Raw genomic sequence first — 14,101 nt, forward strand, 5'->3', positions numbered from 1 at the left:
ATTTATCGTTTCGGGGTAACAACTTAAAGCTTTAAAATCTAAAAGACAATGGGAATTGCCCCATTGTTATTTATAGAACACACAGTGTACGCTTGCAGGACTGAGTGTGTAAATGCTGTGTTGGACTCTTGCCAAGCTTTTTGCAAATGACACAGCTGTCAGTGAGTAAAGGTGATGGGTTAGAGCTCAGAAACCTGTGAAAGATATATCTCTTGTTTGACTGCGTGTAGAGCGAAGCCAATGAAAAACCCACCCAACAATTATAGCCAGCAAGGACTCCACTCGACAACCGAAATTTTTTCTCACAGATTAATAAGAAGACGATCTAAAACTTACCGAATTTCATCCATTGAACGGAGGACTTCCCAAGCACTGCTTGTGGGTGGGTGACAAAAGACAGTCTGGGATGGAATGTAGTCGACACTATTGTAGACCACAAGGCTGAAATGTTTGTTCCCATACTAAAAGACAAATGAAAGATAGATCAGGAAAGGAATTGAGGATATGGGTTTCACTACATGGCTATTTTTGAGATCATCTGGAAACACTTCTTGTCTAAAAGGTATATTGAAAATGTAAGTTAGAGGTTGAACCCGCCCGTTGAGGCTTCATTTGCATAATTTACATAAAAGAATCTTAATAACACCTTTGCAATAAATTATAATGTCTATGGTTGGATGTGGATCCAGTCTTGCTGCAGAGCAATTTGCAACTGCTGCAACATGGTGGAAACAAGCCAAAAACAAGTCAAACTGGCTCTACTACCTAATTTAGAGCAAGACAAGTCAGCTTGTCATAATAAAAATACAGTTTAAAATATTACAAAATATGTAGGAGGTAACTTGATAAAGTTATAAATACCTGGCCAGAGTAGCTACTTTCAACCAACGGTCCCCCATTGAAGTACCTGCAATATAAACATATACTATTATTGCTGCCAAACATCCTTACAAGTGCTCAGTTAAAACCAAAGAAAAGAATACAGAAAATCGTGATGATTTAGCCCCATGCCCAGTTGTCGTACCTCCCACACACACAGTACTATAGCAGTCTACATGTTTAACTTGTATTGTCTCTACACAGGAACCAATCATGGCCCCTAGTCCCCTACTATACTGTACTGTACTGTCCTGTACTACTCTATACTACACTACACTACACTACACTATACTATACTATACTATGCTATATACTATACTATACTGTAGGTTATACAGTAGGTTCCAAGAAAAGTTTCACACACCACATGACTACGCTACTCAGCAAGGACTGCGTTGAAAGGTCTGTATGGGCAGGCTACCAAACCAACAATTGTTTTTGAAATTTTTATAGAGGGGAAAAAGAAGGTTTCCCTCCAAGAAACTGCTAATGTAAGCCTAGACACTTTCAAAAGTACCATGAGAAAGGGGACATTAATGATGGACAATGATATAACATGACCCAGTTCTAAAAAACAAGAAGATGATTCTAAAAAAAATTTTTAAATGAAGTGATATTCTAGAGAAGGTTCTGATCAAGATTCTAGTTCTTGCCAAAAAGGAAAGGATCGATTTCGATTGAAATTATATTTCCATCTTGAAATGAAACTAGGGTTATTTTTTATTTTTTCCATGTGTACCTGAGTGTACATTGCCATATATAGAACCTTTGTCTGGAGTTAACATTCTAGTAAGTGCAACATTACAAGTACTGTACACAGGAGAACACTTCAAAATCATAAATGTAATTTAAGCCCCCTGGCCCCCCCCCCCCCCCTCTCCAAAAAAAGACATGTTTTGCAAGGAATTTGCAATTAATGCCAAAGACTATACATCAGTTATACTGTACAGTACCTTGTGTATTATTCTGTGTTAACAATTTACTGTATGCCCATAAAGAATGATAACTTTTAGGTACGGGATACCATACAATATAAATGTACATATTATAAGCCTACACTGTTCATCATACAGTTCAAAGGAATGCAAAACACATTAAGGGTATTGCACTTTACCGAAAAAAGTTATTCTGCATGCTAAAACACCACCTACAGTATTCTACAGGTTTATATTGTATGTCTAATGCTAATAAAGCTTGTGACTGTATTTACCTTTCACACAATATTACATTCTTTATGATCAGATTGTGTCAAGAGGTCGTCAATATGCTACATAGTTTACACATGTAAACATATAAACATATCACAGATTCTGTACTCTGTACTTTTGCATTGACGCAAGAGTAAAGTAACGGTTGGTACCTTCATTAATTACCAAGATTTTCCAGTAAACAGACCCTATACCGAGGAACTGACACAATAGTTTGTGTCATCACAAGTAAACGAGACAAAACCACAACATTTTTCTTACAGTATCTTCTATGGTAGAGGGTGCTTACAGTTTACCACAAACACGAACAAGTTCCCTTCAAAAGCAGGGAGAAAAGGGCTTGTTTGCTGAACATTGTCATATCAAAGTTCTACCATCATGCATGCTATGATTTGTAAACCTGATACATCCAACCTGGGCATGCATATGCATTGAACAATAATGACATCATTACTTGCTATGTGATGTAGTTACAGTATATGTACCGTACAGTACATACTAATTTACCAAACCCTGCAAACATCTATTTAATTGATCAATGCTATAGATTCTGACAGCAAATCACAGTGTTGTTGTCCATAACCTGCATCCATGTATATATCTGCCTAAAAACTTGTGCAATAGGACTCTTCCATGCCAGCATTAATAGTTTTATAATAAATTCTTTGCCACGAAGACGTTATTTGATATATCATTCTGCCACACTTACTGTAAGGTTGGAATGATATAGCCGTTCGTTAACTGCTTGTAGAACTGCCCCATCGTATATACATACTGTAGATCTGCCTAAAAACTTGTGCAATAGGACTCTTCCATGCCAGCATTAATAGTTTTATAATAAATTCTTTGCCACGAGGACGTTATTTGATATATCATTCTGCCACACTTACTGTAAGGTTGGAATGATATAGCCGTTCCTTAACTGCTTGTAGAACTGACCCATCGCAGCAGTACCCTCTATGACAAAGACCACATGGACCTGTTGCTCTGTGCTGTCTGGAAACATGTCGGCTTTTACTCTCTGTTGGAAGAAATTACATTGTCATAAATACTTAGTAATAATAATCATAATAATTAACAGTATAGCGCAACTTACAATAAAGTCTCGCCGCGCTGTACTTAACCCTGGTCATTGGTAACTTGTCACACCTACTGTACACACCAAAGTGTGCACAATGCAAACAATCTCTCCTGGGGCACCACAGTGCACCACAGCCATGTGTCCCCTGGGGGACTTCCCATAGGGTGCAGCCACAAACCGACGCACGCAACTATATTTACAAGTCACCTCGCAAGTCCCCATTTATACACCTGGGTGAAGAGAGGCAATGGAGATTAAGTGCCTTGCCCAAGGATACAACGCAATGATCTGGCCAGAGCTCGAACCTGTAATCCTTAGATCACAAGTCCACTGCCTTAACCACTTGACCATAACGCCCTCCATATAGTATTTTTGCGGCTATAGTATTGTTGTGATATTTTTATAACAGTGACAAACTGTACATATAGAAATATGACTTTTTTTCCCCCCTGATATTAATAGCCAACCAGCCTTAACAATTTTTTGGAAATGTTTACCTGATTATCATGATCATAGTTACAAGACAGTTGACCATGAAAAGTCAAAAGCAAACATTATTTGCTGGCAACACAATGAAATAGGAAATGACTTTGCAGGTGGCTGGTGTATTAAAGAGAAACTCTATTCATTCGTCTGTATATTGTTTACATGATGCTTTATATAATTTATAACGGAAGTGTTTTGTCTTCCATTTCATAAAAGTTGGTTGGTATTGAATGGATTATCTGAAATTTAAAACCCTGACTTGATTTTTATGTGGCACTTTTTCGCATAAACTCTATGCCTAATTTTTTATCATACTTTGCCACCAAATTTGCTCCGTTTGACTGGCTAATGCTGATTGAGAATGGGTGTGGTTTGTTGTTTTGTACATGTATACGGAGATGAATCCAAAGTATCAAGTTTGTTTATTACTTCTCTGTGAGTTCCTTTGTTGATTTAGACTATCAAAAGGGAAAAAACATAATCACGTCAGACAATGAACATGGCTTTTTGGAACACGTCCAAATAATGTCCAGGTTGTTCAGATTTTTCTTCTATCTTCTGTTTTTGGGACAAATATAATTCCATCTATTTAAGAGTGGTTGAGATATTTTCTGGAAAACAACGTTTTCATGGTGGGACATACAGTATATATTCTTGGATATTTAGAAGTAGAAAATGCCATAACTTCAGTTTCAGTTTATTTCTCCACAATCACCTCAGTTAGGTATAAGAGACATTTACACGGTACACTTCAATAACAACTCAGAGATTAACAAATGACAAATAACGTAATAGCCATAGGGAATAAACAGCAATGAGAGAAGAATGACACACGTTCTTACAACGATTTGTGCTGTAAAGTTTGAGAGGAGATAGAGGGGGTGGGGGGGGGGAGTGGAGACTTTGGAAGAGTATAAAATTGAAACATGACACCAGAGACTGTTAAAAGAAAAAAACTTCCTTAAGAGACAAAAGTTTTTTGAATGTTACTACAAAATTTACTTCGATTTACAAGGACATTTTTACCCGTTGATTGAAACAATATATATATATATATACTCTTTGGTCTTTGATATATACTTGATATATACTTTGATATATACTCTTTGGTCGTTGAAGCGTATACACGTACTTTTTCGGTGCTCTTGCATTTCGTTCACTTTTGGGATTTTTGGGATCGTTTTTTTTTTATCAAACACCTTGTGATTCGTTTTGGAGGACTAAATCTGAATCTCTTTTGGCCAAGTTTAAAATTCATCAGCTGAAAGTAGAATGCTTAGTCTCTGATGCAAAATTGAATTTCGAAAAAAGCATCGCCCTAAAAATTAAGGATAACCCAAAGGCCTTCTTTTCTTATGTCAGGTCTAAGCAGAAAGTTAAAGATGCAATTGTTTCCCTTAGGGCACCACAGGCTGATAAGATAGTTACTGATAGTCAGGATCTTGCAGATCTTTTGAACGACTATTTTGTGTCGGTTTTCACAAGGGAAGATACGAGTAGTATTCCAGATTTTCAGGGGGGCAGTGATAGGCCTAAACTGGATACGGTCTTATTTTCGGATGACGTTGTCTTAAAGGAGCTGCTTCGTCTAAATGTTTCTAAAGCTTCTGGACCGGATGCAATCCATCCGTATTTGTTGAAGACTTTTGCACACTATTTCTGCGTTCCACTCTCGTTGATTTTTAGTAAATTTATGGATGAAGGTTATGTTCCCAGGGACTGGAGATGTGCTAATATTACCCCAATTTTCAAGAAGGGTGATAAGACTAAGCCCTGTAATTATAGGCCCGTTAGTCTCACTAGTGTAGTTTGTAAGGTCATGGAGTCTATTGTTAAAAAGTCTTTGGTCTGTCACTTCAGCAGTCAGTCTTTGATCAGAGAGTCTCAGCATGGCTTTTGTCAAAAAAGGTCTTGTCTCACTAATATCCTTGAGTTTATGGAAGATGTAACAAGCTCACTAAATAGGCAGAGGTCTGTAGATGTTGTGTTCCTGGATTTCCAGAAGGCCTTTGATAAAGTTCCCCACCAGCGTCTTTTACTTAGGCTGAAGAGCATGGGTGTCATAGGGAATTTACTGTCTTGGATCGGGAATTGGCTTGGTAATAGGGAACAGAGGGTGGTAATTAATGGCTGTGCTTCTTCTTGGCAGAACGTTACTAGTGGGGTTCCACAAGGGTCTGTATTAGGTCCCCTGTTGTTTGTTGCCTATATAAATGACATCGACGGAGATATTTTGTGTACAGCTAAGAAGTTTGCTGATGACACCAAATTGTATTCTGAGGTCTCTTCCAAAAGCGATTCTGAGAAATTTCAAGCGGATTTAGATAAGATTTTTTCCTGGTCTCAGGGGTGGCAAATGCTTTTTAATATTGATAAATGTAAGGTAATGCACATTGGTAGTAGTAACCAAAAGTTTACCTACAATCTAAATGGTGTGGAGTTACAGGAGGTCTCTGTTGAAAGAGACCTAGGTATCTACATTGACTCGTCTCTGCAACCTTCCAAACATTGTCTTGAAGCTGCTAAAAGAGGTAATAGGGTTTTAGGTATGATCAAGAGGAACTTCAGTTTTCTGAAAGAGGACATCGTAGTTAGGCTTTATAAGCAGTTGGTTAGGCCTCATCTGGAGTTTGCTGTGCAGGCTTGGAACCCTTATTTTGCTAAGGATAAGGAAGTACTTGAAAGGGTCCAGAGGAGGGCTACTAGGATGATTAGTTCCTTAAAGAGGGTTCCTTATTATAGGCGGTTACAACTGTTGAATCTCACCACACTGGAGCTTAGGAGGTTACGTGGGGACTTGATCCAGGTTTTCAAGATTGTGTATGGTTTCGACAATTTATCCTTTACCGACTTTTTCATGTTTGCAAACAGTAGTTGTACTAGAGGTCATTGTCTTAAACTTCAAAAGTCGCATAGTAGGATTAATATTCGGCATAACTTTTTTTCTAATAGGGTTGTGAATGAGTGGAATAGTTTGCCTGAGAAAGTTGTACTTGCAAGTAGTGTCAATGGGTTTAAGAATGCTTTGGACAAGCACTTTAAGCATTGTAATCGGGTCTGAGTGTTTGTGTCTTCAGTTTTTTTCCCTCTCTTTATAGGGTCCTTGATGGGGACTTAAGTGTCCCTCCTGATCCTTTTTTCTACTAAACTAAACTAAACTAACAAATGCTTCAGTTTAATAGAATTGGGCTTTTCCTAAACTATGCTTCAAGAACTCAATACTATCGGCTGATAAAAAATGTAGTAAAATTCTTCTCCTAAAGAATGTTGGTCACATAACTCACACAATCTTTCATGAAAATCAATGTTTGTGAACCTACCTTGTACGATAAGGAGTTTACACAGAAGAATTTAATTAAGTAAATACTCTGTGGGGGGAATTTAAGTTAGTCAAATAAAGTTCAAACTCAAGTTTCTCTATGTACATTCTGTAGACTTTGCATTGGGAATTATTGTAAACATCGCCTAGCCAGTCTTGTTTGTAAATAGCACTTAGTCGTTGATCTATGGTCGCTGTGAGCCAAGACTTAGAAGGTATTGTCTGTGAGGGGTAGCAAAGAGACCTTCAACAGAGATATTCCCAAACATAGGACCTTCCCCTTTTATCTAAAATATTTTTAACTTTAACTAGCCAGGATGAACTGGACACACAGTTATTAAGGAACATATGAGAAAGTTAGTGCTCGCTACTGTTTACAAATTCACACCAAACGTTACCCTCCTGGGCGTGGTCTTAGATAACTTGAGAAAATGTTTTAAAACTTAAGATGAAATACTTGATATGAAGGAAGTCCCCAAATTTCACAGCCATGTAAAAGAGTGGGAAGGACAGTTTGGTCAAACAATTGGATCGGCAAATCAAAGGGCAATGTTCAACAGGTCACATGTTTTGCTCATTAAAGGGTGTGAAGACTCGCGCAAAAACATTAAACGTTTAACACCACCATCGATCCCAGAAAATACACACACAGCTTGCTACCGTCGGTAATTTTGTAGCGACACGAAACGTCACTTGCAAGCAATAGAATGTTAACTTTTTCATTTGGCCGCACGTGGTTTGGGGCGAGTATTCAATGCCTTTAAAATAAAATAGGAATGTCTTGATTGATAAATTTGATTATTTACAGCTTTGGTAAATATGTTTTTGTAGTTGAATGAGACTCCAAGTTAGGTATAATTGTCAACCACTTCAACAGTATCATCACCGAAAAGTGAAAGTAGGTACAGTATATTGCTACTCTCACCCCTTGAGAAAATGACGATTTTAGTCTGACTTGTATTTACAAACATACAGTAGGAGCTTGATATCTAGACATTTACCTTGGTTAACCTTTAGTCTGGATAGTGAAATTCTCAGTTAGGGAACTTAGGTTTGCCTACAGCAGGCCTGAAGTTAATAACCTAGACCGACAGTAGCGCAACTCAATGGACTAATAGTGCTATTAAAGCAAAGTGCCAATAATTAATGGTTTAAATCCCAGCGAATCAGGACGAATTAAATAATACTTAGGACTATAGCTTATGTTATTAATAAGGCTACCACAAACATGATGCTTTGGTGGGGGAAGGCACAAAACACGACATTAAGAATTTCAAACTATGCTACTGTACATTGAATTTCCTGACAACAACAGTGAAAGAATTTCGATTGGCAAGGATGCCAAGCAATTTATAAATTGCCGATGTTTATTTTTGTTTCGCTATTCACACTTACTGTATAGTAAAGGCTTCATAATTGACGCACGTGCACCTTAAAATATTACTAGCAACGATACATCAGGCAACCTTAACTTTTTGCAGCCAAGCAAAGTTACATATTATTTGATGAGTTTTAATCCATTTCAGGTATATGCTTATCAAATTGTGTTTTTGTTAAGCTATTAACACCCTCACCCTCACCCCTCCCCCCTCCCCCAGTTTTGCATGTTTGTTTTACATTTGGAAATCTTACTCCCTACAATTTACAAATACCCAAATTTACCTCACCTTGGTACCACTACTCTCTGGGACCTGACAAGAGCTTAGACTCTTCTAAGCTCACACCCACAGGTCCCAGAGGGTAGCTACCCTGTACACAGTAGTGGTATCATACTGTAGGCCTATGCCTATTGAGGTCATGTTGGTTATTTTTAGAGGCTCAAAGCATAGCAAACAGCATCCAAAGTCAATGGATGTATACTTAGGCCTACCCTACAGTAGCTTATAAATCGACAAATGTTTTAATTTAGAGGTATGAAAGAACTTGACACGGCAGACATTTTGTGGTCAAATTCTGCTCAATTGTATAGTATGTTGCGTAGGCACAGAACAATAAATATTTTGAGATCATTACATTTCTGAGGAACTATATATATGAAAACGCATGCAGTTAAGTGATTTGGTTTTTACGTTGATAGACAACGTTAATCAAATCCTCAAGTGCGTCAATTATGAGCCCACCTTGCTACCAATACTTACTACTAGTGTAGCTTTTAGTTTTACTGTATATTATTAGGCTTGGCTAATACTAGGCTAGGCCTTTAACCTTTATTGGTACTCCTTAGCCTTTTGTACGTTAGTGAATTCTATGGAGCAGCCTTACCTCCTTTCCTTACGATTCCAAGTTGTAATTATACAGGACCTGTTCTTTACACTCGTTGAGAGCGAATTCCAAACGTTGCTTCCCTCCTATTACTTATAAGATACTTTAATTCTTTTGTTAGGCAAATCAAGTAACGTTTTGGTAACAGTGCACTTGTATCCACGCTGACTTCATTGAAAGGTCAAATTTGCACTGTGATATTAACATCGATATGACTCAGTCAACATGTATAGGCCCACGTATGTAGCACATTGCCAAGAAATGTCATGAAATGTCATATCACTCATATGACCTCACATGGTCAAAGCTTTCTCTAGTCCTCAATTTTATCCCAACTCACAAAGCAGGACAAATATACGATCTTACAGGGAAAGACAAAGCCAACTGAGCCATCATATTTAGCAATATGGGTCGTTTGTTTAATGGTCATATACTCCATGTTTCCAAGAAAAAATTATTGGCCTGTTTGGGATTAATGTTTCATTTCGTCAATGTAGTATAGTTCCACACTAACAGGTTGAACCGTTTACTTTCTGTCTGTATTTTAATCCATATTTTCAGGGTGAATAGTAAACAGTATATTAGCTAAATTAATGTTAAGAACTCACTACTGTATATTCATTTGAAAACAAACTCTTACCCCACTAGCTGCAGCAAAAAAAAAAAAAATTATTAAAAACTCAAGCATGTGGTTCAGTGTGCTTTATTAAACTTGCTCACGTCTTCGGGTGTTGCTTGGGAAGGAAAATTAAACTGTGCCCCACCCAGCCGGTTATGCATGTAACCTGGTCCTTCCTTTGATAAAAAAGGTCTAGGTTGCTTAAAAAGGGTGTGAAGTCTCGCGCAAAAAGAAATGTCTCGTGCCGGTAATATGAACTTGTTTCGAATGAGGTGTAACAGAAGTGTTAGACATCACCATCGATCCAAGAAAATACACACACTCAGCATGCTACCGTCGGTAATTAGACACTAGTGTACAGTCAATATATGTACGGTCAATACCCTCAACACAGTGTACATAGCAGCAATGGACGTCTCAGGTCTATATACAACATAACAAAGTATCGCGTTTCATCGTCTGCATTTGAAGCGACAAGAAGAAAACTTCACTTACAAGCAGCGGAAAGGTAACTTTTTCAGAGCGCGGCACGCGGTTTGGGGCGAGTCTTCAATGCATCTCAGATTCATGATGGCTAACTTTCGAGGACTTCAGGCTCACACAGGTGCAAGGGCGGCGGAAGCACTTTTAATCTGGGGGGGGCACCAACGTCGAAGGGCACTTTGCAGAAATTCGATTGGACTGATATTTAGTACCCTTCATAACTCTTATTGTATTATCTTATTTGCGTATACACATCACTCCATCAACGCCACCCCCCCCCCCCTTCAAGGAAACAATGCATACTAGCACTGCAGTATCTAATGTGCAAATTGGGAAACAAGGAAAAAGACAAAATGAGGTGAAATTATGAAGTCCAAGTCCCTGCACACGCGATCGATACATGCATGAAAGCAAATGGAATATGTCCAAATACTGAAAGAAAAGTAATTTTCTATGTGTTTTTCAATGGTTAAACTGATATTATTATGATCATTATTATTGTAACGACTTTCCGAATAATTCTAATTAATTTGGAAGGGTTATAACACGGCAAATGATTGTATGTTATTGGCATGCGATGTAATAACCAACGCATGCCTATATGATATGCACATTCACATGTTGAACGCGCGCGCAGCGCGCGAAAAATTTTGGTAATATTTTTCGGGCAAGTCGTTACAGCCCCCCCCCCCCCGCAAATCAAATTGGGCTCCTACGCCTGTGGTAGTAAACATTTAAAACTTCCCGAAATATTTCATTCGACGTGGGTTTCGCTTTGTAAACTCTTTTTTTATTTAGAAATTTTTATGTAGAAAAAGGGCACATTTTTAATCTGAGGAAAAGTGGGGGGCACGTGCCCCCTGTGCCCCCCCGGTTCCGCCGCCCTTGCACAGGTGGTGTCGTTTTTAAGCCAACTACAGAAATGCATTTGAATGTCCATGGACATTCAAATGTTCTGGACATTTTCAAATAACTGAAATGTTTAAATTTCTGTATTATCATCAGGTTTTTGGGAATTTGAAACTTCACACATTGTAGTTTAAGAATTATCATTAAGACATTTACCATGTAAACTACATTTTGACATTTTTTGACTTTGGATAAAAATTATGTGTGTGTTTTTTTCTTAATTTCTGTTCACTTTTACAAAACCTATTTTATGTACATGTGTATTTCAGTGAGGTTGGGGGAGGGTAGTTTGAAAAAAAAGTAGAGAAAATCCCCCACAATATACAATTCTGTTTGAATAACACAGGCAAAACAAAAGAAAACACAGAAACAAATGAGTATAGGATGCGCACATTATTTGATTGCATATAGTGTTAAATAACATTCATTATTCACAGGGTGAAAAGTTTGCCTTTCCTACATCCTCCATCCTCATTTTTGATATTTAAACCATTACCACTGAAAATACAATAAAATAGAAATTTCATGATCAAATCCAACAAAGCTATAAGTTTTTCTTATTTTCTTAGTAATGCAAGTAGTATAATTGTAGACTGAATCAAATTTTAATGTATTAGACTTAAATTTAATTAAGTTTCAACTTCATATTAAAAAATGATTAATTAAATTAAATGGTAATTATTATCAACAACCTTAAAACTAACCAAATTTCAGTTTAACAAACCTAACTTACATGGGTACATATTAATCCTGTGATAGTTAAGTATTTGCTTATGTTTCAAAATGCTGGCAAAATCAATATTGAGAGAAATTGGTTATTAAATTGCATTTCAGAAATAATTCAACTTTTAAATTTCAACAATATTCTCTAGGGTTCATTGGGAACAATGTTCTATAAAAAGTCTATACCAAGTTATCAATAATTCATAAAAGAAATCTCAACCAGTTAGTAACTTCAACAACTGCAGCCCAAATTACTGTATGTAAATAAAACAATAAGCTAAGTGTGTCAGTGCCACCAAAATGGGTGGCCAAGTGAGTCATTGTTACCCCCCTCAATAATTTGCACACAAATGGTTTCACATGGGTACAGTGTCACATGTGGTATTTTTGACTCCACTGAACATTGGTCTGACCCCCCCCCCCCCCCACCAAAACAAAACTGCCCATGTGTTGGGGTACCTAACAGTATAAGATAGCATTAGGATATGTTTTATATTTGGTTCTTGGAAATAAAAACTTTCTCAAGACAATATGTATTTGATTTGACATCAAGATACCATATCTATCTGCGAAACTGATTCTGTGCCAAGCATATTTGAAAGCCAGAAAATTTTTCGCCAAAATTACACAACCAGTTACTTTAACAGGTAACAACAATTTACAAAAAAAACCTACTCATATAATGTAATATAAATATAAAATTAATATTTTAGTAAAAGATAACTGAAGGCAATAAATTTGTTTTGGTACCTGATAGGACTGGCAAAAACTGACTTCCATTGGTCCAGGTTTTATATGCCTATAACAGCAGCTTCCCCCCCCCCCCCCTTAGACTTATTAAACACCAAGACCCCTAAAACAGGAGGGGTGGGGGATGACCCTTAATAATTTCAAGTTGAAAGATATTCTACAACAGTGAACAGTAGTCTGACTCCTGGCTCCACCGAAACCTCCAACCTACGGTGTTGGGATCCTTGAAGATAGGATGATAAGAGGCTCAAACATCAAAGCGGCTGAACCTAAACCTAGCATCATGTGGTCAACGTCTCAGAAGGTAAAGTAATAGTCATTAGACATTTCTGGCCTTATCAAGATAATGTTTTAACAATGCATCACCACAATTGGTAGGCTCTACTTAATAAGTGGTATTCTTCTGATACATGGGTACCTGCTCTGTCTGTTAGAAGGCTGTTTTATCAGATCAAATTAGCACAGAAATTGCTTGAGCTGTTTATAATTTGCTAAACAATGGACTAAAACCGTCAAGAATTACAAGAGTACACAAAGGTCATCAGCGAGGTCAGTAGCCTTAAAGGAGCTTTCCACAGACACTTATTAAATACCAATGCAATATCATCCTTATAAATGTAGTTTGAAAAATGCCATAAATTTAGTGAAATCTCATGAAACATTGACAATTACCTTCTTTATCTTTAAATTGTCAGGAATACATACAACTGAACGGGTTTAACTTTTCAATAAACATCTTCCATTTAGCTTTGTCTGAACAATGAATAACCATTTTAAAGTATTAAATATTAAAACACTCTTTTCAAAACAAGCCAAAATGTACCTCAATCTCATTGTAAACATTTTCCATTGAAAGCCGGCAGATTCTAATAGCAATTTTATTTTTTTTGTACTTATATGTATAAAAGCTGTGCGAAATACTATAATCTTATCTAGATATACTATTTCAATAATCAATAGCTAGCAAAAAAATGATAAGTTTTGTCGTACTCTTAGAAGCAATTTTATGATGTAAAGAGGAAAAACCAAAGCAGAATTTTGTTGTTATTGTCATTACGCTGAGCATAGTTTAGCACTGACCACTTATTTCTCTGTATAATTTCTGTCTTTTTTTGCTGTATTTGGGCACCAGTGACTGAGTAGGTGTATGAGTCATTAGACTTCAAGCAACCTGGTAATTTGGTTTCATGTCGAGGTCCATGGTAGTAGAAACAAACCTGTAATTTGGAATCAGTGATTGGCTTACATAACACCCCGAACGTACAAGAACAGATCTCCACTTTTTTAATGTCCTTCCTCTACAGTCTATCAAACAAACAACCCGTAACACCGCCCCCACCCGTAACACCGCCCCTACCCCTAACACCGCCCCATCCACAACA

At 37.2% G+C, this 14,101-nt stretch overlaps 1 protein-coding gene across 2 annotated transcripts in view; it reads right to left on the minus strand.

Moving 5' to 3' along the window:
- The window catches only part of LOC139969845 (uncharacterized), a 44,709-nt gene extending 35,097 nt beyond the window's left edge, over positions 1 to 9,612 (minus strand). Inside the window, exons 1-4 of one of the 2 annotated variants that reach the window (XM_071975161.1) lie at positions 9,236 to 9,612; positions 2,978 to 3,108; positions 862 to 907; positions 337 to 461 (exon numbers count right to left, since the gene is read on the minus strand). In XM_071975161.1, coding sequence (XP_071831262.1) covers positions 337 to 461; positions 862 to 907; positions 2,978 to 3,093 — 287 coding nt within the window. In that variant the 5' untranslated portion in view covers positions 3,094 to 3,108; positions 9,236 to 9,612. Of the gene's footprint in view, positions 1 to 336; positions 462 to 861; positions 908 to 2,796; positions 2,897 to 2,977; positions 3,109 to 9,235 lie in introns of those variants that run through there. The other variant, XM_071975162.1, reaches the window with a different exon arrangement.
- Between the last annotated feature and the right edge of the window lie 4,489 nt (positions 9,613 to 14,101).

This window comes from Apostichopus japonicus, chromosome 7 (assembly GCF_037975245.1).
Source record: "Apostichopus japonicus isolate 1M-3 chromosome 7, ASM3797524v1, whole genome shotgun sequence".
Taxonomy (NCBI): Eukaryota; Metazoa; Echinodermata; class Holothuroidea; order Aspidochirotida; family Stichopodidae; genus Apostichopus; species Apostichopus japonicus.